The following is a 24,923-nucleotide window of genomic DNA, read 5'->3' on the forward strand; positions in this document are numbered from 1 at the left end:
AGAAACCAATTATAAATGAATATATACATTTAATATGATGAGGTCATTGTACCCACATAGGTTAGTAACTCGTTTTTAATAATTACTATGTCCCTCAGCAGCATACTATTACACAGCCCACATGACCAGATGTAATCATATATTGGAATCTCACTGTACACACCAAGCATTACATAATAAATAGTGACAAATATTATAGCGCTCATATCACTTAGAATGGGAAACAACTGAGTTATATTGTATTATTTTTTGTTATTTGTTTTTTATTTTTTTATTTTTTATATATGTTTTTTATTTTTATTTTTTATATATATTTTAACCCTCAAGAACACTAAAAGAAGTAACATGATTATAGTTAATATAATAATGACATGCATTATGGTTATAGGGAAGCTTATCCCATTCATAGGTGTCTACTTATGTATGGTAAATAAAGAAAACTGACTCACATTGAGTCTAGGAGGCAATTATAAGTACATTTAATGCTGAGAGTATTCATAGGACATGTTAGACCCAAGTCATCACAACCCTGTCGAGAAACATAGGGTGGTTGTACAGCCCTGGAGTGACTCCGGTTGACAGGAGTTCCTAAACACTCAAAAGGAAGTTTTGAATGACCGCTAATCCTAAACGTGCTGACAGGTGTAAACACTGTCCCGTCCAGGGTTACGTGGGAGTCTCCAAGGCCATACAGACCACACACAGGTGACACAGATTTGTCACCTGTACCTATTGGTCTCGAGAGTGGTTGGTGGCATGGGATCAACATGAGAAGGTGGTCAAATATAATTAATAAATTCTAAACCACTACATTTAGTTCCATTGTCTCATTTAGACCTGTAGGGTGCACTGAATTGAACTGAAGCATCCAGTAGATTTCTCTCTTGCATAATAACGAAAATCTATCACCCCCTCTCCCCGTAGGGGCTATATGTTCCAATGCTAAAATCGAGAGACAGCTGGGATCTTTCTGATGTGTGGAATAAAAATGTCGAGACACACTATGTTTGAAAAAACCTTTTACAATATTTCTTTTATGCTCCATGAACCTGGTACGCAGTTTCCTAGTGGTGCGGCCCACATAGTATAGGTTGCAACTGCACCAAAGGAGGTAGACTACATAGGAGGAGTCACAATTTATAAATGATTTAATGAAATGAGTATCTATTTTATTTGGTAGTTCGATTGACACAGTTTTCCTTAGTGTATGGAGACAGACTTGGCATTTATTTTTACCACAATGAAAAAAACCCGAAGGTTTTTTTGTCAACCATTCAGAGCCTGATTCTTGTTTTCCAGTACAGTCTTTATTCTCTACTTTTTTCAAAAAGCTTGGAGCTAAAAGAGTTTTTAGAGACCTATTTTTTCGATAGATAATGAGTGGAGCTTGAGGAAGTGTCTCCACCAAGATACGGTCCTGTTTCAAAATTTTATAGTTTCTATTTATTATACTGCGTATCTGTCCTGCACAACTGTTGAATTTACATATAAATGCAGAACTCCTATCTTTTTTGGTTGGGTCTTCTTCTCTTTTAGAATGATGTTGTAAAAGGCTATTTCTATCCAAATCAGAAACCTCCGTGAGGGCTTTTTGTAAAATGTTATCTGGATACCCACACTCTCTAAAGGAAGTGAGTAGGGTATTCGCTTGTTCAGTGAAAGTGGTAAAATTGGAGCAATTTCTTCTAAGGCGGATAAGTTGTCCCTTAGGAATATTTTGCTTCCAGGGTTTATGATGTGCACTGCTAAAGTGCAAAAAGGAGTTGGTATTGGTCTTTTTACTAAATGTGGACGTAACTATTTTATTATTGATAATCTCTAAATCAATATCTAAAAAATTAATTTTGGTGGTGTGAAACATGGAAGTGAAAGTGAGGTTATACTTATTGCGTGATAGTGACTGAATGAACTGTGAGGCAGAGTGTGAATCCTCATCCCAAATGATAAAGAGATCATCTATGTAACGGCCATAGAGGACCAGGCCATAGAGGACCAGGCCATAGAGGACCAGGCACATAAGCGCCAGTTTACACTTTCTTATTCTGAAATATTTTCAGGGACTGACAATCCCTTCTGGCAGCTGTGACAGCGCGTCTGGGCCATTTTCTTTTCTTAATTAGTAATGACTACACCTGTGCACCAGCTAGGTGGTCTGGAAAATGTGAACTGTTGGTAAATCTCGAGGACCGGTTTGGCCAGCCCTGTATTAAAACATGAGGAATATTGTAAGAATATCACAATTCCAGTACTAAGGAGCGCTGTATTGCAGGATACAGGAACTGCAGATTTTGTATACCGTACTGTATGTGTTCTGCTTTTAGTGGCTATTTTTATTTACTTCAAAGCATTTATGATATTATTCTATATGAAATAAAGATTTGCTTTTTTAAGATGTGAACAATTGTATTGTGGGGAAGAAATAAAAGCACATGTGCAATAATAAGTAGGAAATTATTATATAATTTTAAATTTACAGCACAAATATAGGAAAGACAAATAGATGACAGCATGGCATTTGACAAATATTTTTTTAAGGAGGATGAAGCGGTGTTGATAATTATAAAGTTGCAGAAGCCGATGACGAAGGTAATGATGACTTCCATTATGTGCCAAATGTCTAAGAGTGACACTAAAGTCAATACCCTAGAGCTGCATGTTGCACTATAAATTGTCCTGCAGCTTGTGTAATTGCATATTCAAGTTGTAGCCTCAACACTAATTAAATTAACCATGAAGATTGCAATTGTTTTCCTCCTCGTGGGCCTCAGCTGTAGCTTTGGTAAGATCTGGTCTGTTTAATAGTGTTGTATGGGAATGTAAGACGTATATATATAGTTCCATGTTACCATACAATGCATTAATGGGTTTTATAGTAAATGTTGAGCAAAGGAGGTAAAATTGTAACAGTATAAGAATGGTGATGGCTAAAGAATGTATCATTTAACCCTTACTGTGTATTTGTAGCATTCCTAAATGATAAAGCAAAATATATGCACTTTTTCTGCCAATCATAGGAGATGACATTTCAGCTATACGTTAGCATCTCCCATTTCTAAAGATTGAGAACAAAGTTATTCTCAACTCTCTATCAGATTCAAGACCAATAAAAATGTTGTTCTTTTAAAACACTGGTTTCACTTCACCTTGCTAAATGCTTTTATTCTGTCTGTAAATTTTATATTGAAAAAAATTTTGTATTTTTTTTCTAGCTTCTGCTGGTTTGTTACCGTGCACTGGGACGCTGACAGTAAGAATACATTTCTTTTATCATTTGTTATTTGTCTCGTTATTATTATCCTTTATTTATATGGCACCACAAGGGTTCCGCAGCGCCCAATTACAGAGTACATATGCAAGTAATCAAAACAGAAACACAGTGACTTACAATTGAAGACAATATAGGACAAGTACAGGGTAACTAAAGGGGGGTACTCACGGGAGAGATGTGTGCTGAGTGATCTTAACACAGACCGCTCAGCACACATCTCTCACCCCGCTCAGCACAGCGCGAGGGGGAAAGCCGACGGGGGGCCGCTCACTTCACACAACGGTGAAGTGAGCGACCCGCTAGATTGAGCCTGCATGCAGGCTCAATCTAGCACCGGCGATAGCGATGCGCGGTGCCGCGCATCGCTATCGCTGGGGGGCATACCCACGGCAGATCCGTGCTTAAAATCTAAGCAATCTAGCAAGATTGCTTAGATTTTGAGCACGGATCTCTCCGTGTGTACCCCCCTTTAGCATAACTACATCAGCAGATGACACTGAGATAGGTATCACGGTGGCTGAAAACTGCAGGATTTGGGGCAGTTGAGGATTATTAAAGTAAGAAAAGGATAAGCACATGAGGGAAGAGGTCCCTACTCGTGAGAGCTTACATTCCTAAGGGGAGGGGCAGACAGGGGAACAATGATCATAGTTACTGTTAGGATTGCCAACACTTTACAATAGTTTCTAAAAACCCTTTGCTGCTCAGCCAGCACATCCAAATATTTCCTGATGCCCCATGTGAAACTGACTAGACGGACCTTAGAGTACTAATGTCTCTATTATGAGCAATTTATTTTGAGTACATTATACTTTTTTGAATGTTATATACTTCTACAGGGGGAACATATATATCCCAATTCGCCTCTCTGATGAGATGAGATAAACTCACCTAAATTCGCAATGTTATATTTGAATACATTGTAAGAATGTACTAGACATCACTTGCAGGGACAGAACTTGCAAGAAATCTCTGTCCCTGCAAATCCCTTCCAAGCACTTCTCAGGGTAATATGGGTTTAATTCTGTAGTTGTCATTCAGCCTAACATGAAATAAAAAGCTTTAAACTTTACCCATTCATATGAGCAATTAATGTATGGATTGTGTGATCTAGGGGCTAAAGAACTTCTGAGAATACTTTGTTAGGATTAGATGATTCTTCGTTGCTTAATTTAGCTGCAAACTCTTTTATGTGCATTGGGTTTAGGTGTCCTTAAGGTAAAAGCTACCCGAGGCATAGGGGCAAATTCAGGTTGGATCGCAGTGTGCGATCCAACTGGAATTTTTGCTGAAAAGATGCGGGCGCATGCGCAGCACCCGTCTTGTGGATGCGCCCGCAATTTCCGCAGGGGGCCATAGAAAATGCGATCGCCTCTGCCTGCCAATCAGGCAGAGGTGGTCGCGGGGTGGGTGGGGAGGGCAGGCAACGCTCCTTTTCTAGGGAGGAGACGGAGTGTTGCGGGGGCGGGGCAAACGGTGGGCAGTGCAGCGCGAATGGTGGTGTGTCAGGCGTGATCGCAGTGGCTGCGTCATGTCACACGCAGCCGCCATGATGGGTAAGATGGCGCTGGCAGGAGCCATCCTTAGTTTCTGCTGACAAGCAGAAATTGCGAAGTGATCACAATTTCTGCTTGTTGAAGGGGGGAGTTCCGGTCAGCATGCTGGGCGGCTTTGCCCAGTGATGGGCAGTCCCCAGCATGCGACTAAAAGGATAGCAAATTCTGAATTAGCCCCAATAGCTTCTGTTTTGAAAAAACTGTGTATGAAGACTAGGAGGTCTATATACTAAGTCTTGGAGAGAGATAAAGTAGATGGAGATAAAGTACAGTACCAAAAAGCTCATAGGTGCCATGTTATTGGCTGTGTTTGAAAAATGACAGGAGCCGGGCGGTTGGTACTTTATCTCTGCCTACTTTATCTCTCTCCAAGGCTTAGTAAATAGACCCCTAAGTCTAAACATCACAAATTTGATGAGACAAATGCTGAACATTAAGCTTTACATTTTTCACATCTCTTTTGCAATGTTTAGAATATAGGCCCTCATTCCGAGTTGTTCGCTCGCTAGCTGCTTTTAGCAGCATTGCACACGCTAAGTCGCCGCCCTCTGGGAGTGAATCTTAGCTTAGCAGAATTGCGAACGAAAGATTAGCAGAATTGCAAATAGAAATTTCTTAGCAGTTTCTGAGTAGCTCCAGACTTACTCAGCCATTGCGATCAGTTCAGTCAGTTTCGTTCCTGGTTTGATGTCACAAACACACCCAGCGTTCGCCCAGACACTCCCCCGTTTCTTCAGACACTCCCGCGTTTTTCCCAGAAACGCCAGCGTTTTTTCGCACACGCCCAGAAAACGGTAAGTTTCCGCCCAGAAACACCCACTTCCTGTCAATCACACTCCGATCACTTCAACGATGAAAAAACATTGTTATGCCGTGAGTAAAATTCCTAACTTTTGTGTAAAATAACTAAGCGCATGCGCTCTGCAAACCTTGCGCATGCGCAGTAAGCGACTAATCGCAATATAGCAAAAATCGGCAACGAGCGAACAACTCGGAATGACCCCCATAGACCAGAGGTAAACAACCACCCAGATGAATGTCTGACGTGGCATGCAGACTTAAATTTAGGACTCAATATTTTATAATTAAATCAGCAATTTGTTTACTTATTTACTTATAGCCAAGCATATTTCTAGATATAAAGGTCTGTAATGATATACTGATCGGTTGTATCATCTATGGACCATTTGGTGAATTTTATATTTAGAATGGCATAAATTCAGATAAGCACATTATTCCATTTATTAAGTACGCTCAATACCTATTCATATTTACCATTAAGTGGTGTTTTGTTTACTACATTATGGGCCTAATTCAAGGTTGATTGCAAAATAACATTTTCCTTTAATGGACAAAACTAGGGCCCTCATTCCGAGTTGTTCGCTCGCTAGCTGCTCTTAGCAGCATTGCAAACGCTAGGCCGCCGCCCTCTGGGGGTGTATCTTAGCTTAGCAGAATAGCGAACGAAAGATTAGCAGAACTGCTACTAAATAATTCCCTGCAGTTTCTGAGTAGCTCCAGACCTACTCCTAGACTGCGATCAGCTCAGTCCGTTTAGTTCCTGGTTTGACGTCACAAACACGCTCTGCGTTCGGCCATCCACTCCCCCGTTTCTCCAGCCACTCCAGCATTTTTACCTGGCACGCCTGCGTTTTTTCGCACATTCCCTGAAAACGGCCAGTTTCCGCCCAGAAACACCCACTTCCTGTCAATCACACTACAATCACTCGAGCGATGAAAAAACGTTGCTCGAGCTTGTGTAAATCTACAAATTTTTGTGTGAAAGTACTTAGCGCATGCGCGCTGCGTACCATGCGCATATGCATTTTTGCCGTTTTTCACTTGATTGCTGCACTGCGAAAATCGTCAGTGAGCAAACATCTCGGAATGACCACCAATGTGCACTGCAGGTGGGGCAGATATAACAGGTGCATAGAAAGTTAGATTTAGGTGGGTTTTATTGTTTCTGTGCAGAGTAAATAGTGGCTGCTTTATTTTTACACTGCAATTTACTGTAGATTTAAGTTTGAACACATCCCACCCAAATCTAACTCTTTCTGCACATGTTATATCTGCTCCACCTGCACTGCATATGGTTTTGCTTACTAGAGGAAAATGTTGTTTTGCAATCAAATTTGCATTAGGCCCAATGAGCGCCTTCCTGTATTGGCATTTTTTTACTGTTTCTTAGATCCATTCTTAACTAGCTCAAATTAAAAAAGGGACAGGAAGCAGTGACTAATGAAACCAATGTATCAATGTTATGACAACATAAGCACCCTGACAAAAATACGTTCTCATTTATTTGATTGCCGCCATGCTTATCATTGTACTGTATCTATACCTTCACAGCTGTGTTGGTCTTTGGAGTGCACCAGACTTACTACTGGCTGCAGGAGAGTCACTGCCCCCCCACCCCCCAATTTATATGTGTATATAGGGGTTGATTCAGACCTGATCGTTGGGCTGCAGACTTTGCTGTCCTGCGTTCAGATAGTCACCGCCTCCAGGGGGTGTGTAAACTCGCTGTGTAAGTGTGCGATCCCATGTGTATGCCGAGCTGCAAAGATCCACTGTGTGCAGTCTCTGTGGATATATATATTACATAAGCTTACCATTACATTTTATTGTATTTCAGAAATCTGAAGCAGAAGCAGCGGTTCAGGCTTATGTGAACTTTATTGCCGATTATCAAAAAGTAAAGGTATGTTTTATTTTTATTAAGTGCTTCCCATTATTACATGTGAATTGCATCTGCCAGCTCGTTGAAAATTTACTTACAGTAGTTACACAATCATGTTCCTAGATTTTCTATAGATACACAAAGTCATCCAGTTATTACTAGCAGCAAATAAATGATTTTCATCTGAGAACTCCGTTATAGCTCTCCAACACCCAGTGGAGGTTCTATTCACCCCACTTGGCTGCTTGTAGCCAGGGCTGCCATCAGAAATTGTGAGGCCCAGGACTGACAATAAGGCAGGCCCCCTAGTGCCAAACCCCCTTTCTCAAACCCCCGGCATGAGGCCACTGGAGTGCACAGCACAGGCCACACTAATTGACCGGGTCTGCCTTTAGTAGAAGGATGGGGAACAGAAAGGAGGGGGAGACAGATGAAATATTGGGACAAATAAAGAAAGTGACTAGTAGGCAGAGGTATACATGTTAGTTGGTGCAGTGACACATGGTGGGAACAGAGGTAAACACAAAAAAAACTGTAGTTAAATAAGGGTAAGACTGGAACAGACATATGAGGAGGGGGGGGGGGTGTCAGAAGCATAAGGCAGTAGACTCAGGGAATGAGATTTGTGTGATACAGTATGTACTTGCAAGGCCATGTACTCTATGGACTAGACTGTGTGGTGCAGCAGCAACAAACGAGGAAACTGGGCAAGGAGAAATAGCAGTGGTGGGGGTGGAGTCACATAGGGCAAATTGGAGTGTGCTCCATTTCCTGTCATTAAGGTCACAACATGCAGTAACACACAAACTGTCCAATGTTATAATTTTTACATTCAACCATAGAATAGATAAGGCCTTGGAATAATTTATCATAGGACTGGGACAAGGGGAAGCAATTGTATAAAGAGAATGGTCAGTGTGTGTGTGCAATGTGTATAAGGGGCTACCTGGTGCAATGTGTATAAGGGGCTACCTGGTGCAATGTGTATAAAAGGCTCTACCTGGCGTAATGTGTATAAGGGGCTCTACCTGGTTCAATGTGTATAAGGAGCTCTACCTGGTGCAACGTGTATAAGGGGCTCTACCTGGTGAAATGTGTATAAGGGTCTCCACCTGGCACAATGTGTATAAGGTGCTCTACCTGGCATAACATGTATAAGGGGCTCTACCTGACGCAATGTGTATAAGGAGCTCTACCTGGCACAACATGTATAAGGGGCTCTACCTGGCACAACATGTATAAGTGGCTCTACCTGATGCAATATGTATAAGGGGCTTTACCTGGTGCAATGTGTATAAAGGGCTCTACGTGGCGCAACATATGTAAGGAGCTCTGCCTGGGGCAACATGTGTAAGGGGCTCTATCTGACATAATGTTTATAAAAGGAGCTCTATCTGGGGTAACATGTATAAATGGGGTACTATCTGGCATAATGTGTATAAGGGGCTTTACCTGTCTTGTTTAAGGGTTACCATTGTGTGTTGTAATGTGACTGATGGACATAACTGTGAAGTGTAATGTGAATTGCTACTATTCTGTGGCCATGGCCCTGCCCCATGAAGTCACACCCCTACATTTTTGGCGCACACCTTTGGTGCGCACTGTCCATGTTTTAAGTGGGAGAGGGCATCAAAGGAAATGTTCACCCTGGGTGCCACAAGGTCTAGGTCTGGCCCTGGATGCAAAAAATAGTTATAATGTTCCTTCTCCTCTGCAGTAGCCATCGGGAACTGACTGGGATGACAGTGTTCTTAATATAAGGTGCAGCCAATCACGCAGCATCACAGTAAACATTTAATCCTGGACACCGGGGCTGGTGATCTGGCTATCTTCACTGAGCTCTGCTTATAAATTGAAGCAATGACAGGCTGCCCGCTGCTTCTTAAATAAATTGTAGTCACTTGGGGGACTGACAGTATAGAAGGGGATACATTGGTCTCCCTTGACTTAGCTCAACTATTGCAGTAGCAGCTGGGTTAACTATGTTACCCGGAACATTCAGGCCCAGCCCGACGCATATGCCAGTTACGTTGCAGCGTAGAGCACTGGACCACTGAAGGCGCTGCTGCATTCTGTGACAGTGAGACATTGTCACTCACGCTGCGGCGCGCCGCCCGCCAACAGTCTCCTCTGACAAGCGCACAGCTGTGACGTTGTACAGTGGAGACATGGAACCCCCTATACCTGCCCCGCACATTTTTAAAGCCGGTACCGTGACCACTCCAGTCACTTACGCCGCGACGTGGCCACGATGAGCAGCAGCATCAGCAGGCACCTCCAGCCTAAGCTCCTAGGACAAGTCTGCTGCTGTCTTTGCCATGGCTACACTTAGAGGGGATCCAGTCAGCGGGTGTCAGGTACGGGTCACTGTGCATGTGCTGCATGGTAGGGGAGCGGGTCACTGTGTAGTGTGGGGGAGGGGATCAGTGACTATGTGCTTTGGGGGGGTGAGCACTGGTGAGGGGATAAAAGAGGTGAGCAGGTCAGGGGAGCACTGGTGAGGGGAGAAGAGGTGAGCAGGTCAGGGGAGCACTGGTGAGGGGAGAAGAGGTGAGCAGGTCAGGGGAGCACTGGTGAGGGGAGAAGAGGTGAGCAGGTCAGGGGAGCACTGGTGAGGTGAGAAGTGGTGAGCAGGTTAGGGGAGCACTGGTGAGGGGAGAAGAGGTGAGCAGGTCAGGGGAGCACTGGTGAGGGGAGAAGAGGTGAGCAGGTCGGGGGAGCACTGGTGAGGGGAGAAGAGGTGAGCAGGTCAGGGGAGCACTGGTGAGGGGAAAAGTGGTGAGCAGGTCAGAGGAGCACTGGTGAGGGGAGAAGAGGTGAGCAGGTCAGGGGAGCACTGGTGAGGGGAGAAGAGGTGAGCAGGTCAGGGGAGCACTGGTGAGGGGAGAAGAGGTGAGCAGGTCAGGGGAGCACTGGTGAGGGGAGAAGAGGTGAGCAGGTCAGGGGAGCACTGGTGAGGGGAAAAGTGGTGAGCAGGTCAGGGGAGCACTGGTGAGGGGAGAAGAGGTGAGCAGGTCAGGGGAGCACTGGTGAGGGGAGAAGAGGTGAGCAGGTCAGAGGAGTACTGGTGAGGGGAGAAGAGGTGAGCAGGTCAGGGAAACACTGGTGAGGGGAGAAGAGGTGAGCAGGTCAGGGGAGCACTGGTGAGAGGAGAAGAGGTGAGCAGGTCAGGGGAGCACTGGTGAGGGGAGAAGCGGTGAGCAGGTCAGGGGAGCACTGGTGAGGGGAGAAGAGGTGAGCAGGTCAGGGGAGCACTGGTGAGAGGAGAAGAGGTGAGCAGGTCAGTGGAGCACTGGTGAGGGGAGAAGTGGTGAGCAGGTCAGGGGAGCACTGGTGAGGGGAGAAGAGGTGAGCAGGTCAGGGGAGCACTGGTGAGGGGAGAAGAGGTGAGCAGGTCAGGGGAGCACTGGTGAGGGGAGAAGAAGTGAGCAGGTCAGAGGAGCACTGGTGAGGGGAGAAGTGGTGAGCAGGTCAGGGGAGCACTGGTGAGGGGAGAAGAGGTGAGCAGGTCAGAGGAGCACTGGTGAGAGGAGAAGAGGTGAGCAGGTCAGGGGAGCACTGGTGAGGGGAGAAGCGGTGAGCAGGTCAGGGGAGCACTGGTGAGGGGAGAAGCGGTGAGCAGGTCAGGGGAGCACTGGTGAGGGGAGAAGAGGTGAGCAGGTCAGGGGAGCACTGGTGAGAGGAGAAGAGGTGAGCAGGTCAGTGGAGCACTGGTGAGGGGAGAAGTGGTGAGCAGGTCAGGGGAGCACTGGTGAGGGGAGAAGAGGTGAGCAGGTCAGGGGAGCACTGGTGAGGGGAGAAGCGGTGAGCAGGTCAGGGGAGCACTGGTGAGGGGAGAAGAGGTGAGCAGGTCAGGGGAGCACTGGTGAGGGGAGAAGAGGTGAGCAGGTCAGGGGAGCACTGGTGAGAGGAGAAGAGGTGAGCAGGTCAGTGGAGCACTGGTGAAGGGAGAAGTGGTGAGCAGGTCAGGGGAGCACTGGTGAGGGGAGAAGTGGTGAGCAGGTCAGGGGAGCACTGGTGAGGGGAGAAGAGGTGAGCAGGTCAGGGGAGCACTGGTGAGGGGAGAAGAGGTGAGCAGGTCAGGGGAGCACTGGTGAGGGGAGAAAAGGTGAGCAGGTCAGGGGAGCACTGGTGAGGGGAGAAGAGGTGTGCTGCCTGGGAGGGGAGGTAGGGGGAGCGGGTCACTGTGCATGTACAGGGGAGGGGGAGACTGCTATAATGTACATTGAGGGTATATCATCCAAATGGTACTGACTGCTGTTATATACCATATCACACTAACTGCTATTGAAATATGAATTGATACTATTCTGTGGTCACACCTCTTCCCCTTGAAGCCACGCCCCACTAAGGAGAAATATGATCCCCAGGAGAAAATGTGCTCTCTACTCTGTAGTGCAAGGCAGTGCCGTACCTATGTGTATGCCAGGTGTGCCTGGCACACAGCGCAGTTACCCTGAGGGCGCAACGGCCCCCATTCCCTAAAGTCAGCGGCTTGTAATGAGTCTAATTGACTCATTACAAGCCGCCTGTGCCGGAGGAGGAGAGGAGCAGCGGAGAAGGAAGAGGAGGGAGGGGGAGGAGGGAGGGAGCCGCAGCAGCGCTGTGTAATTGGTGGCGGCACCGCTGCAGCAGTCCCTCTCCTTCCACAAAGGCTTTCCGCCGCTGCTGTGAATGCCGGGATGCACTTCCCTCATCCCAGCATTAACAGCGGCAGCGGACAGCCAATGCGGAAGGAGAGGGACTGCTGTAACAGCAATTACAGTGTGGCATGCTGCAGCGGCTCCCTCCTCCTTCTCCCTTGCCTTCAGAGCTGCCAACACCGAGGAGCCTGACTACCTGAGCCAGCGGAGAGATGGTAACTATCATCTATTCCATAGGTTCTCAAACTCGGTCCTCAAGAACCCACACAGTGCATGTTTTGCAGGTCTCCTCACAGAATCACAAGTGAAATAATTAGCTCTATTTGTCCTGTCTACCTAATGTGTAAAAACGGGAAGCTGCCTGCCGCAAGGTGTAAAAAGGGGACGTAGTCTGTCGTAATGTGTAAAAAATGGGACGCTGTCTGCCATAATGTGTAAAAAGTGGACGCTGTCTGCCATAATGTATAAAAAGGGGGATGCAGTCTGGCGTAATGTGTAAAAAGGGGATGCTGTCTGCAGTAATGTGTAAAAAGGGGGATTCAGTCTGCCGTAATGTGTAAAAGGGAAATCTGTCTGCCATAATGGGTAAAAGGGGCTCTACCTGGTGTAGTGGCGCTACTGTGCGGCGTAATTTGAATAATGGAGACTACTATAATATGTAATATGAATTGGTATTATTTTGTGGACACAGCCCTTCTCCATAAAGCCACGCCCCTATATTTTTTGCGCACTGCCCCTATTTTGCATAGGGGGGGCGACGATGTCCTATCTTGCACACAGCGCTAAAATGTCTAATTACGGCACTGGTGCAAGGTGCCCACAAGTAGAAAAGCGCATTGCTACTCCCAGGGCCATAACTATGTGAGTTGTGTCACACCAGATAAAAGAACTGATTGTGGTATAATATAGAAAATATGCCTTATTGTAATAGTTGCGACAACCTCAAAAATTACACATTGGCAATAGGTGGCCAGTCAATGAGGAGGGGGAGCCAGTTGAGAGCTTAGCTCTTGGAAGGAGACTCGGCACCAGGAAGGCGAGAGAGGTTGCGGCTGCCTGAAGTGTCCATAGAGAAGACGTGTGTTATGAGGGGTGATTGCTTCTCTGGATCCGTCACTGCTACTTACTATCTTACAGATGTGACACTTGTCATCTTACACTCTAATTGTGGCAAACACAGGTCGTTTGCTGTGATTAGTGCCCGTGAATGTGCACATGCATACGATCACATGGGTGCAGGCGCACCTACGATCGGATCACAGTGGGGCATGAATAGTCACAATCACGGCACATTTACAGTTATAACTTCCTGCTGGTCTGTCTACGAGCGCATACAGTAACTCTACCATGACACTCACATTAGACAGATCTTTTCCATGCTTTGTTGACTTCAAGAAATGACCATTTCACGCAAAAGGGATGATCTACTAAGCCTTGGAGACAGAAAAAGTGAAGTGAGATAAAGTATCAGCTCATTAGCTTCTAATTGCCATGTTGTAGCTGTATTTAGAAAATGATAGGAGCTGATTGGTGGTTAGTTTATCGCTCTCCACTTTATCACTCTCCAAAGCTGAGTACATCTGCCCACAAGAGTTGATGGATCTATCAAACCGACCACATGCTCAAGCCCTGTCCATCTGTGCATGCATATTCCAATTCATTGCATTTATTGTTATTCTTGGTATCCAGATGATAGGTCGACAGTGAAAAGGTTGACAGTCAATAGGTCAACACAAATGGTTGACATGCATATGGTCAACGTGGTCAAAAGGCATACTTACCTACTTTTCATGTCTCCTCTAAGGGAGGAGCCCGGAGAGGAGACACTAAATGCCATTTGGGGGGTGGGGCTGAACTGTTGTGTCATTTGGCCCCACCCCAATACTGTGAAAAACCGGCAATTCGCAGGAGCTTGATGAGGGGTTGAGCTATAGGTCCCGCCCACAACACAGAAACCACATGTGATTTGCTGGTCCATGTCAAGGGGCGGAGCTAAATGACAATGCCAGTCATTTAGCTACGCTTACTTCCAGCTTTCCGCAATTTCCATTAATTATCACACCATCCTGCCTGCATCACTAGGAAGCGGGCAGGATGTGGGAGAGCCACCTACTCTTATGGGGCTGCGGGGAACTACTCCAAAAATAGCTAGTCTCCCACAGCTTCCGGGAGTGTAGGCAAGTATGTCAAAAGGTCGTTAGGTTCAAATGGTCAATGTGAGAATGGTCAACACAGGAAAAGGTCGACCAACATTTTTTTATGTTTTTTTTATTTCTTCAACTATTTAATACTTTACCATGCACATGGAGTATGATTGGGAAAAGTAACCCGTGCCAAGCGCAGCGGTAGGAGAGCGAGTCACATTGCCTGAAGCATGGCGAGCAAAACGAGCCATGTGAGAGAACGTGGTGCACTAACTGGAGTTCCATGTGCTGCAAGGTAAAATTTCACACCCCAAAAATGCAAAATTCATGTCGACATTTTTATTTATTGGCCTTTTCCGTGTTGACCTTTGCAAAGTAAAAATGAGATTATTTTGCGTTACAATAAATGTAGTCTCACAGGGAGCAGTGTGCTTTCATTACTACTCACTGTAATTTTTTTTTTTTTTTCTCTTATTGCAGTTCACGGGTGCTGAAAATTCACCTACAAATCTTCCCATAAAGATATGCCTTGTAACAGATCTCTTCAATGTTGTGGTAAATGAAAATTACATTAATATACAGTATTAGTGGATTTGGGGATTGTAGATGCTTCATTGCCGTATGCTAAATGTAATACTGAACAATGCAAGTTATTCAACTACCAGCTTGGAAGATAAAGGGAATATGTTTAAAGTTTTAGTTCAAGTTTTAGTCCTTTCACCCACTTGTGCCAAAAAAACAAAACAAAAAACAACTTGATCCTGTTAAACATGAAGGGGTAGATTTACAAATGCTTCTATAGCAGACAAGTGGATTTGTTGCCCGTAGCGACCAATCAAATCTATCATTTTCCAGAATGCAGTAGAGAAATGATAGCTAAAATCTAATTGGTTGCTACGGGCAACAGTAAATTTACATCGCAGTGTGTAACTAGTGTTCTACTAGATGTTTTCTTACTATCACTGCCCTCAGCCACAGGCACAAGCAGAAGTGGCTAAGTGGCCATTGGAATCCTCATATGTCATCCCCGCACTTGATTTCATACTTTTATTGTGTTAAAAACTTCCACAAAGAAATTTACAAAATATTTTAGTGAAAGTTATTATTATTATTATATCTCTGATCTGTAAGGCGCTGCAGTATTCTGCAGTACCAGAGAGTAGGGGAAACTGACCATATGGAAAACAAGGATATATAAGATAAGGCCAGTACACACAGGTCAATCTAGCATCGGTGATAGTGACACGCAGGGCCGTGCTCGCTGGGGGGCATACACACGAGAGATCCGTGCTTAAAATCTAAGCAATCTAGTCAGATTGCTTAGATTTCAGGAATAGATCTCTCCATGTGTACCCCCCTTTAGTTAAAAAAAGTGCAGACTTTAAAACCAAGGGTAGGAAGGGCTTTACTCACAAGAGCTTGCAATCTAAAAGAGGGCCTAGCTGATACAAAAGATGTGAACATGACTCAGAATGCAGATTGGACAGCAGGAAAGGTGTAACATAATACTCGTTGGTAATGAAGGCTCTAATAAAGAGCAAATGGCTATACTCCAGTTAAAACAAATATAATAGCAGAACTTTGATTAACAACAGTCTATTATAATATAATATATTATGATATGGGGGGATGTATGAAGCCTTGCACAGAGATAAATTGGAGAGAGATAAAGTACCAACCAATCCACATCTAACAGTCATTTTTCAAACAGTCTGTAACATGGCAGTTAGGCGCTGGTTGGCACTCATCTCTTGCCACTTTGGGGTCTATTCATATAGCAGAGAAAAGCCCTGTTTTGCGTTAAACAGGGCTTTTCTTTGCCTAGTGCAATACACAGAGCGGGTTACCTAGCGGCACCCCCGTTCTGTGCTTGATTTGCAACATCATACTTTTATATGGTGAGTGTGATCCGCTTCTCCATGGAGTTCAGGCTCGCCATTTCAGGATGGCGTAACCTGAACTGCGGTGTGGAGACGAAAGGGAAGCTCAATGCTTCCCTGGTCTCTGCCCGGCACCCGGCGCTGGCTCCACCCCCTGACCTCCCAGCAACCACTGCGGCCTGCCAGGATGCCAGACTGCGGCGCATGTACAGAGGGGCCCGCCGGAGGACTCAACGCGTCAGAAAGGGGACTGCCTGGAGAAGACCTCACCGCTGGACCCCTGGATTTCCAGAAGGGTGAGTATACATGAATTGCTTCTTATTACAGCTATACATGGCATCGAAACAATGTGATGTATAGTGATAAGTAGCAATTAAGTTTACATTTTCTTCATGAATAGACCCCAACTATCCAATCATTGATAGATATGCTTCATAATATAAAATTTTATTCAGTTATAAAACAACTTATTGAAAAAGTAACTAGTCGAAAGTAACATATAAACATATGACAGTAGTGGCACAGCAATAAATGCAGGATCATGGGGAGAGAAATCATTAAGAAAATTAAGTGATATGTTTATATGAAACTGTGAAGATTTATACATACTTGCCGAGAAGATGAGCGATGTCACTCATTTTCACCTTTCCTGAGCGACGTCGCTCATTTTCACCTTTCCTGAGCGACGTCGCTAACTGTCACCATTCCTGAGCGACGTCACTAACTTTCACCATTCCTGAGCGACGTCGCTCATTTTCACCATTCCTGAGTGACGTCACTAACTTTCACCATTCCTGAGCGACGTCGCTCATTTTCACCATTCCTGAGCGATGTCACTCATTTTCACCTTTCCTGAGCGACGTCACTAACTTTCACCATTCCTGAGCGACGTCGCTCATTTTCACCATTCCTGAGTGACGTCACTAACTTTCACCATTCCTGAGCGACGTCGCTCATTTTCACCATTCCTGAGCGATGTCACTCATTTTCACCTTTCCTGAGCGACGTCGCTCATTTTCACCATTCCTGAGCCAGGTCGCTAACTGTCACCATTCCTGAGCGACGTCGCTCATTTTCACCATTCCTGAGCGACGTCACTAACTTTCACCATTCCTGAGCGACGTCGCTCATTTTCACCATTCCTGAGCGACGTCACTAACTTTCACCATTCCTGAGTGATGTTGCTCATTTTCACCATTCCTGAGTGATGTTGCTCATTTTCACCATTCCTGAGTGATGTTGCTCATTTTCACCATTCCTGAGCGACGTCACTAACTTTCACCATTCCTGAGTGATGTTGCTCATTTTCACCATTCCTGAGTGATGTTGCTCATTTTCACCATTCCTGAGCGACGTCACTAACTTTCACCATTCCTGAGCGACGTCGCTCATTTTCACCATTCCTGAGCCAGGTCGCTAACTGTCACCATTCCTGAGCGACGTCGCTCATTTTCACCATTCCTGAGCGAGGTCGCTATCTGTCACCATTCCTGAGCGACGTCGCTAACTTTCACCATTCCTGAGTGAAGGCTATCGTCCAAAAGCTGCCTGCATGGCCCGGCCGCTGCGTGACGTCACTGAGCGATATGAACGTCATATTGCTCAGTGTGTATGCCCGGCCGCGGACCAGCCCTGAAGGGGAAACACTAGGCGATGTCGCCCATAGAGCACGTTGCCTAGTGCCCACCTTAAAAGTCACTCCAGTAGCTTTTATACAAATAAGGATCTCACAATAAAATCAAAGCTCTCCACTTGAAAAGTTCCCCTGATGATTGCTATAGAAAAAGAAAGCAATCTCCATTGTTTATTTTAGATAGGAAACTTGATACATTTTACAGAGCTACTGTATAGAGATTGGCATTGTCTGGTGTGACTGTCTTTTCCATGTGCTAATCTCTTTGTGTACACACGGTGAGATATGGGCTAAACCCCGATTCTCACTATGCGATAGGGACTAGGTCGGTATCACAAGCCTAGATGACTGTGCTATGATGTACAATTTTGGCTAAGTGTCAATTTTGTCTATACTTTTATACTATATAGTCAAAATTGATTGCCTGCACAGTCTATCTAGGCTTGCAATACCGACCTCGCGGGACCGCGCATCGATATCACATGGGGATCGTAAGGTGACTTTCACCTTGCAATCTGCACTAACTTTTCTTGTGATTTTCACTATATAGTCAAAATCGGAAGAAAAAAATCTTACCGTGCGAAGACACCTCAAGCTGTAAAACGTTTTGGTGTGATGTGGCACTCTCCTCAGGAAACTTTTGCAGAACTTAGTAATAAACACCACACATGTATCAGCCTCCTGCCCTGTAAATTTCACCTGCCATTCTTCTACATGTACAGATACCTCTTGTGGGAGCTCTTGAGAATACAACTCTAGCAAGAACTGTGCTCCCATATCAGTAGTTAGGAAATGCTGCAGGCACAGTTCTGAGTTAAGCTACTCACAAGCAGTCTAGATCATTTTATATACAGTATAGGCAAGAATCTCACCTAAATTTGCTGTAACCTGGCATACTGTATATTGGTGGTCATTCCGAGTTGTTCGCTTGCTAGCTGCTTTTAGCAGCATTGCAAATGCTAGGCCGCCGCCCTCTGGGAGTGTACCTTAGCTTAGCAGAATAGCGAACGAAAGATTAGCAGAACTGCTACTAAATAATTTGCTGCAGTTTCTGAGTAGCTCCAGACCTACCCCTAGACTGCGATCACCTCAGTCCGTTTACAGTAGCAGATCTTGCCACGGGCAAGCAGGACTTTTGCCCGGGGCGCCGCCTTCCGGAGGGTGCCGGCGCCATCCAGAGGGCGCCGCATCATGGCAAGATCCGCCACTCTGCCCCCCGCTGTGTCCCGCTGTGCCCCCCGCTTTGAAGGGAACCAGACGTGTAGCGTCTAGTTTCCCTTCATGGAGAGGACCTTTGTTGTGCGGTGCGCGATGACGTCATTGCGCACCGCACAGCAAAAGTCTTCTCCATGAAGGGAAATTAGATGCTACGGTCTGGTTTCCCTTCATGGAGAGGACCTTTGCTGTGCGGTGCGTGATGACGTCATCGATCACCGCACAGCATAGTGGGACAGACACTAGGGGTCATAATTGACCTCTAGTGTCTATGCTGTTCTATGGGAGAGACATAATAACGTCTCTCCCATAGATCGAGACGAGGAGAGGAGATGAGAAGAGCGGCGCAGGCGGAGGAGGTCTGCAGCGTTCTGGATCAGGAACGGGGAAAGTAAGTATACTTTTTTTTATTTTATTTTTTCTTCCTGCGGCGCTACAGGGGGCACAAATGGGGGCGTAACTGACCACGCCCCCATTTGAAGCGACGCCGCTATACTTTGCGCGGGGCGCCACAAGGGCAAGAACCGGCCCTATCCATTTAGTTCCTGGTTTGACGTCACAAACACGCCCTGCAAGCCACTCCCCGTTTCTCCAGCCACTCCTGCGTTTTTTCCAGGTACGCCTGCGTTTTTTAGCACACTCCCTGAAAACGGTCAGTTTCCGCCCAGAAACACCCACTTCCTGTCAATCACACTACGATCACTCGAGTGATAAAAAAACGTCACTCGAGCTTGTGTAAATCTACAAAGATTTGTGTGAAAGTACTTAGCGCAAGCGCGCTGCGTACCATGCGCATGCGCATTTTTGCCGTTTTTTTACTTAATCGCTGCGCTGCGAAAATCGGCAGAGAGCGATCAACTCTGAATGACCACCGTTATGCGCCTTTTGCTTTCTTTCCCATGCTCAGAATTGAAGCAGTGGGAGCAAGGGTAAAGCATTGAAAGAACTTTCTTTTGGAATGTAAAACTATTCTCTCTAATCATTACAGAAGTGAGCGGACCCTATAGCAAGCTGGCAGTCCCTGAATGTACACATTCATGGATGCGGATGGTGATAAATAGGCCCCTAAGGATTTGAAAAATGACAATTAGGAGCTGACTGGCTGGCGCGTTATCACCTTGCACTTATCACTGCTTTATCACTTCTTTATCTCTTCTTCAGGCTAAATACATCTGCTCCAATGATACATAAGTAGCTTGACATCATTTTATGTATTAAATTCAAGTAAATAAACAGTGCATTAGATATTTGCTTATGAAATATAGACCTTAATGTATTTTATGTATTAGTACATGTTTTCTGTTCAAATATTATCATAGGTGGCTGTTCAAAATATGTTTTTCTGTTCTCTAGAAAATGCTGGCTGCTTTCATGGATTGTGATCCAAACCTAGTCTTTGCAGAATTGGTACAGTATATTTTATTAATATTTAGTGTTAATTAGACTGATATCGAGGCAGTGATATATAATTTTATAAACTAATAATATTACCATCAATAATATAAAACAATGTATAACTGGATTTTGTTTACTAAAAATTGGTATTGTTATAATCCTGAAGCGGTACATTTATTGTCATTTCAAATTATGCAATTAATCAGTGTTGGCATCATTGGCATTTTTATTTTTCATCAAGCAGGTCATTGTAAGCTGGCTATAGACTAGTGCGATTTGTCCTCTTTTCATCAGATTTAGAGATGCATCGGGCCGAGAAATCAGATGAAAAGTGGCCAAATTGCAGGTGTTTGACATCTGACCTGATCCGATGCGCGGTCCCGTGCGCATTGGGGCTGAGTCAGTTGTCAGATGCGCTGCAGAGAGGATAACGCAGCCATCAGGTGCACATTGCAGTTGTTTTTTTAACACTTGCCATATATCGCATGCAATTGCTCGCATGTCTTCCCTTGAGTGGCTTTTCTCTGGACCCTCCCAACCCACGCACCCACACACAAAGAAGCAGCAGCAGCATGCGATGTATAGCATGCAATATATTACATTAAAAAAATGGCACATCAAGTAGCAAATCGGATGTAAGCACTCCCGGGGAGCTCCCGGGGGAGTTCACAGGAATTCGGATCGGACTTGTGCCTTAGACAAGTTGCAGTAATGTATGGGGTGGCTTTAGTCTTCACATGTCATACACATGGCCGCCACGGGGGGAGGTGTGTGTACTAAATAACTGTGTCCGGGCTTGCTGAGGAAGGACGGGATCTGCACCCCTGCCTCCATTCTACCTGTCCATATGCTGTGTTACTGGTGCTGTGTGTTGGGCTGCAGTAGGGCCAGGGAGGCTATGAGCAGCAGCAGTCTCCTATGCCTGTACAGAGGTTGGGATCAGAGAGGTCAGAATGGGTGGGGCAAGGGGGTAGCTCACCCCCCCAAACATGAGAGGCGCCAGCAATGTACACAGGAGCGATATGTTGCCAATTCAAAGACCGCGCATCACAACCTCCATGCAGTGCTGGGACCAGGCAATGGTGCTCTCCCACCCCCAACTCCCAGCAGAGCAGTGCCACGATTTGTGGGTATTTAGTGGGTATGGCCTAATGCCCAGCAGTGCCCACTTCCATGTGGGTGTGCTGCTGTGTAATCAGGACAGGTACAGTAGTGTCTCTCCCACTCCATCTTTCTCCCTGTTCCACCCTCTCTCCCTGTTCCACTCTCTCTCTCTCCCAAACACTAGCTCCTCTTTCTCTCCCTAACACTATCTATCCGCTCTATCTCTCTCTTCCTAACACTCTCTCCTCTCTCTCTCCCTAACACTATCACTCCTCTCTCTCTTTCTACCTAACACTCTCGTTCCTCTGTCTCTACCCCCTTAACACTTTTGCTCCTTTCTCTCTCTCTCCCTAACTCTCTCTCTTCACTCTCTCTCCCAAACACTCTTGCTCCTCTTTCTCTCCCTAACACTATCTATTCTCTCTCTCTCTCCATAAAACTCTCTCCTTTCTCTCTTGCTAACACTCTCTCTCTCTCCCTAACACTCTTGCTCCCCTCTCTCTCCCTGACACTCTTACTCCTATCTCTCTTTCTCTCCCTAACACACTCTCTCTCTCCTCTCTCTCTCCCCCTAACACTCTTGTTCCTCTCTCTCTCTCTCTCTCTCTCTCACTTTCTCTCCCTAACACTCTCCCCTCTCTCTCCCTAACACTCTTGTGCTCTCTCTGTTGCTTGCTCTCTTTCCTCTCTCTCCCTAACACTCTTCTCTCTCCACTCTCTCTCCCCAACACTCTTGTTCCTCTCTCTCTATCTCCCTAACACTCTCTCCTATCTATCGCTCTCTCATTAACACACTCTCTCCTCTCTCTCTAACACTCTCTCTCCCTCCCTAACACTCTTGCTCCTCTCTCTCTCTCTCTCTCTCTCTCCTTAACACTCTTTCCCTAACACTCTCTCTCCTCTCTCTCCCTAACACTCTTCTCTCTCCATTCTCTCTCCCTCTCCATAACACTCTTGCTCCTCTCTCTCTCTCTCTCTCTCTCTCTCTCACACACTAACTCTCTCTTTCTCTCCCTAACACTCTCTCTCCTCTCTTTCCCTCCCTCCCTAACACTCTTCTCTCTCAACTCTCTCTCTCCCTAACACCCTTGCTCCTCTCTCTCTTTATCTCCCTAACACCCTTGCTCCTCTCTCTCTCTCTCTTTCTCTCCCTAACACTCTTTCTCCTCTTGCTCCTCTCTCTCCTTGACACTATCTCTCTCTGTACATGACACGGTCTTTCTCTCTTCCTCTCTCCTGACACTTAGTATCTCTCTCTCTCTTTCTCCCTCTTTCTTTCCCTGACACTCTCCCTCTCACTTCCCACCTCCTCCCCACCGTGGTGCCACTGCCGCCTCCATTTTGTCCCCGAAGTACCGCCTCCTCCTCCCCAGTTGCTCCGCCACAAGGGGCGCCAAATTAGGGTCTTTCCTGCCCCCCTCCCAGCCCATATATGTTCTGACTCCCCTGGTTGGGACCATCATACTGACCATGCGTCCCCCATGTATTTGTCGCTGGCTGAGGAGAGCATGTCATCCCACAGAGATTAATAATAAAGGAGGAAAGAGAGAGGAGGAAAAAAAGCTCTCTGCAGTTGTTCATAAAAGACTGCAAAGAAAGATACATGTGTGAATATACAGTGCGGCTCAAATAAAAACTGTGACATCTAAACCAGCACAACATCTACTAATGCAAAATAAGGCTGTCACTAACAAGCAACTGTGACGCTGTTTGCTGAAATAAAGCAGTTATATTTAACTCAGCACAAAATATATTAAGGTTTAATAAGGCTTTTTACTAACAAATAATTGTGGACTTTGTCTATTTTAACAAGTAATCTGTTACAGCTGTGCTGAGGCAGCTTTCACTAATAAGTGTTATGCTTTTTGATTGTTTGTTAGGGTCTATATAGTCCTGATAATATTAAACTATGGATTTATCAAAATATTAGTAAGATAGATTTGGGGTTAAAGCAGGACGTTCTTATGGTGCCCACACACGGTGCGATTTGAACTAGACGCGATGCTATTTGAACTAAAAAGATCAAATAGCATGCGAGAATCGCACCATGTGTGGGCACCATTAGGCATATTGTTATTATTGTTTATCTTATATAGAATACATTTATATTCTAAATAGACTGTTTGCCAGCGCTTTCTCTGAATTTGTTATTACCATTTGTAAAAACCACATGGACATTTTGCTTAACTATAGGAATAATTCAATATAAAACACAAGTAAACCACTTACAGTACTTTGTTTTTATTAACAGGTTTTGCATTTTTATACATTTCTAAATGCCTTCCAAATAACTCTGAAAATCCAGATCCATTAACAGTGTCATCCGTTGTTGTTCTATAAAAGCAAAATAATCCTGTATACACTCTTGGTATAGAGGTTCCTATGTTACACTATGTAACGTAAAGTTTCCATGACTAATACCAAGAACTGTATATAGCCACACATTGCACGGGGCTCCAACGGGAGCTACTGTATAATTATGTACATGAATGTAAACTGCAAGATTTTATGTAAAGACGGAAGCACCATTTATACTAAAATCACTGTTTTGTTAATAGTTGAACTGCCTTACGGGGCTTGACGACCAAACCAAAGAATACTTGAAGAAATGTTTCGCAGTAAGTTTATAATATCTTTACTTGTCTAGCATCTATTAGAGTACATTAGCATGATGTACAGCAAGAGCAATACTGCTGAAGTAATCACCCAATGGCTCCATATTGTGCACTAATTAAAATAGAACAGACATCCTTATTTACTCCATCTTGTAAAAAAACAAAACACTTTGTATTTGTACATGTATGGAAGGGCAGAGACCAAAAACTCAGCATCAGCACTCAGCTCTCAAAGCATCTGCCAGTCCTTCATCTTCATTTGTTTTATGTTTGTATACTGTACTTTCAAGAATGGACTTCACATTATGATTGTAACAAACAAGTATTAAGAACTAAGGATCAACTGGGGTTGAAGTTACCAAAAGGTAAAAAAAAAAAAGGCAGATTAGATGGGCCCAGTGGTTTTTAACTGCCGTCACATTCTATGGGGGGGAGGGGGGTATTCAAATGTTTGAAAAGTCAGTTGTGTGTCTGTTTTTTACTATCTAATAGACAGGAAAAAACCCAGCCAACTTTTCAAATAATTGAATTCCCCCCTATGTGTCTATTTTAAATAGCGGAGTAATAAACTGGGTGTTGGTACCATTAAGGTGCTGCCCAAAGGAATTCCCTTGTAGGTCTTTAATCTTGTCAGCAGTGACTGTAGCAAATAACTATGAAATGAGTGTAGGGAGATCTGTTCTTGTTCAGCAGCCCCCCAGGTGCCCCCCAGGATCCTCTGACAGCTGGAACCCTGTGGCCACTTCCTCCAATGTCTCTGGAAGTTATGCCACTGCTTCCGGCAAAG

At 45.0% G+C, this 24,923-nt stretch overlaps 1 protein-coding gene across 1 annotated transcript in view; it reads left to right on the forward strand.

Moving 5' to 3' along the window:
* The first annotated feature begins 2,712 nt into the window (after positions 1-2,712).
* LOC134965497 (uncharacterized) overlaps positions 2,713-24,923 on the forward strand; it is an 83,301-nt gene continuing 61,090 nt past the window's right edge. Inside the window, exons 1-6 of the mRNA XM_063941899.1 lie at positions 2,713-2,779; positions 3,210-3,247; positions 7,463-7,528; positions 14,775-14,849; positions 20,376-20,429; positions 24,080-24,139. Coding sequence (XP_063797969.1) covers positions 2,731-2,779; positions 3,210-3,247; positions 7,463-7,528; positions 14,775-14,849; positions 20,376-20,429; positions 24,080-24,139 — 342 coding nt within the window. The 5' untranslated portion in view covers positions 2,713-2,730. The remainder of the gene's footprint in view (positions 2,780-3,209; positions 3,248-7,462; positions 7,529-14,774; positions 14,850-20,375; positions 20,430-24,079; positions 24,140-24,923) is intronic.

This window comes from Pseudophryne corroboree, chromosome 10 (genome assembly GCF_028390025.1).
Source record: "Pseudophryne corroboree isolate aPseCor3 chromosome 10, aPseCor3.hap2, whole genome shotgun sequence".
Taxonomy (NCBI): domain Eukaryota; kingdom Metazoa; phylum Chordata; class Amphibia; order Anura; family Myobatrachidae; genus Pseudophryne; species Pseudophryne corroboree.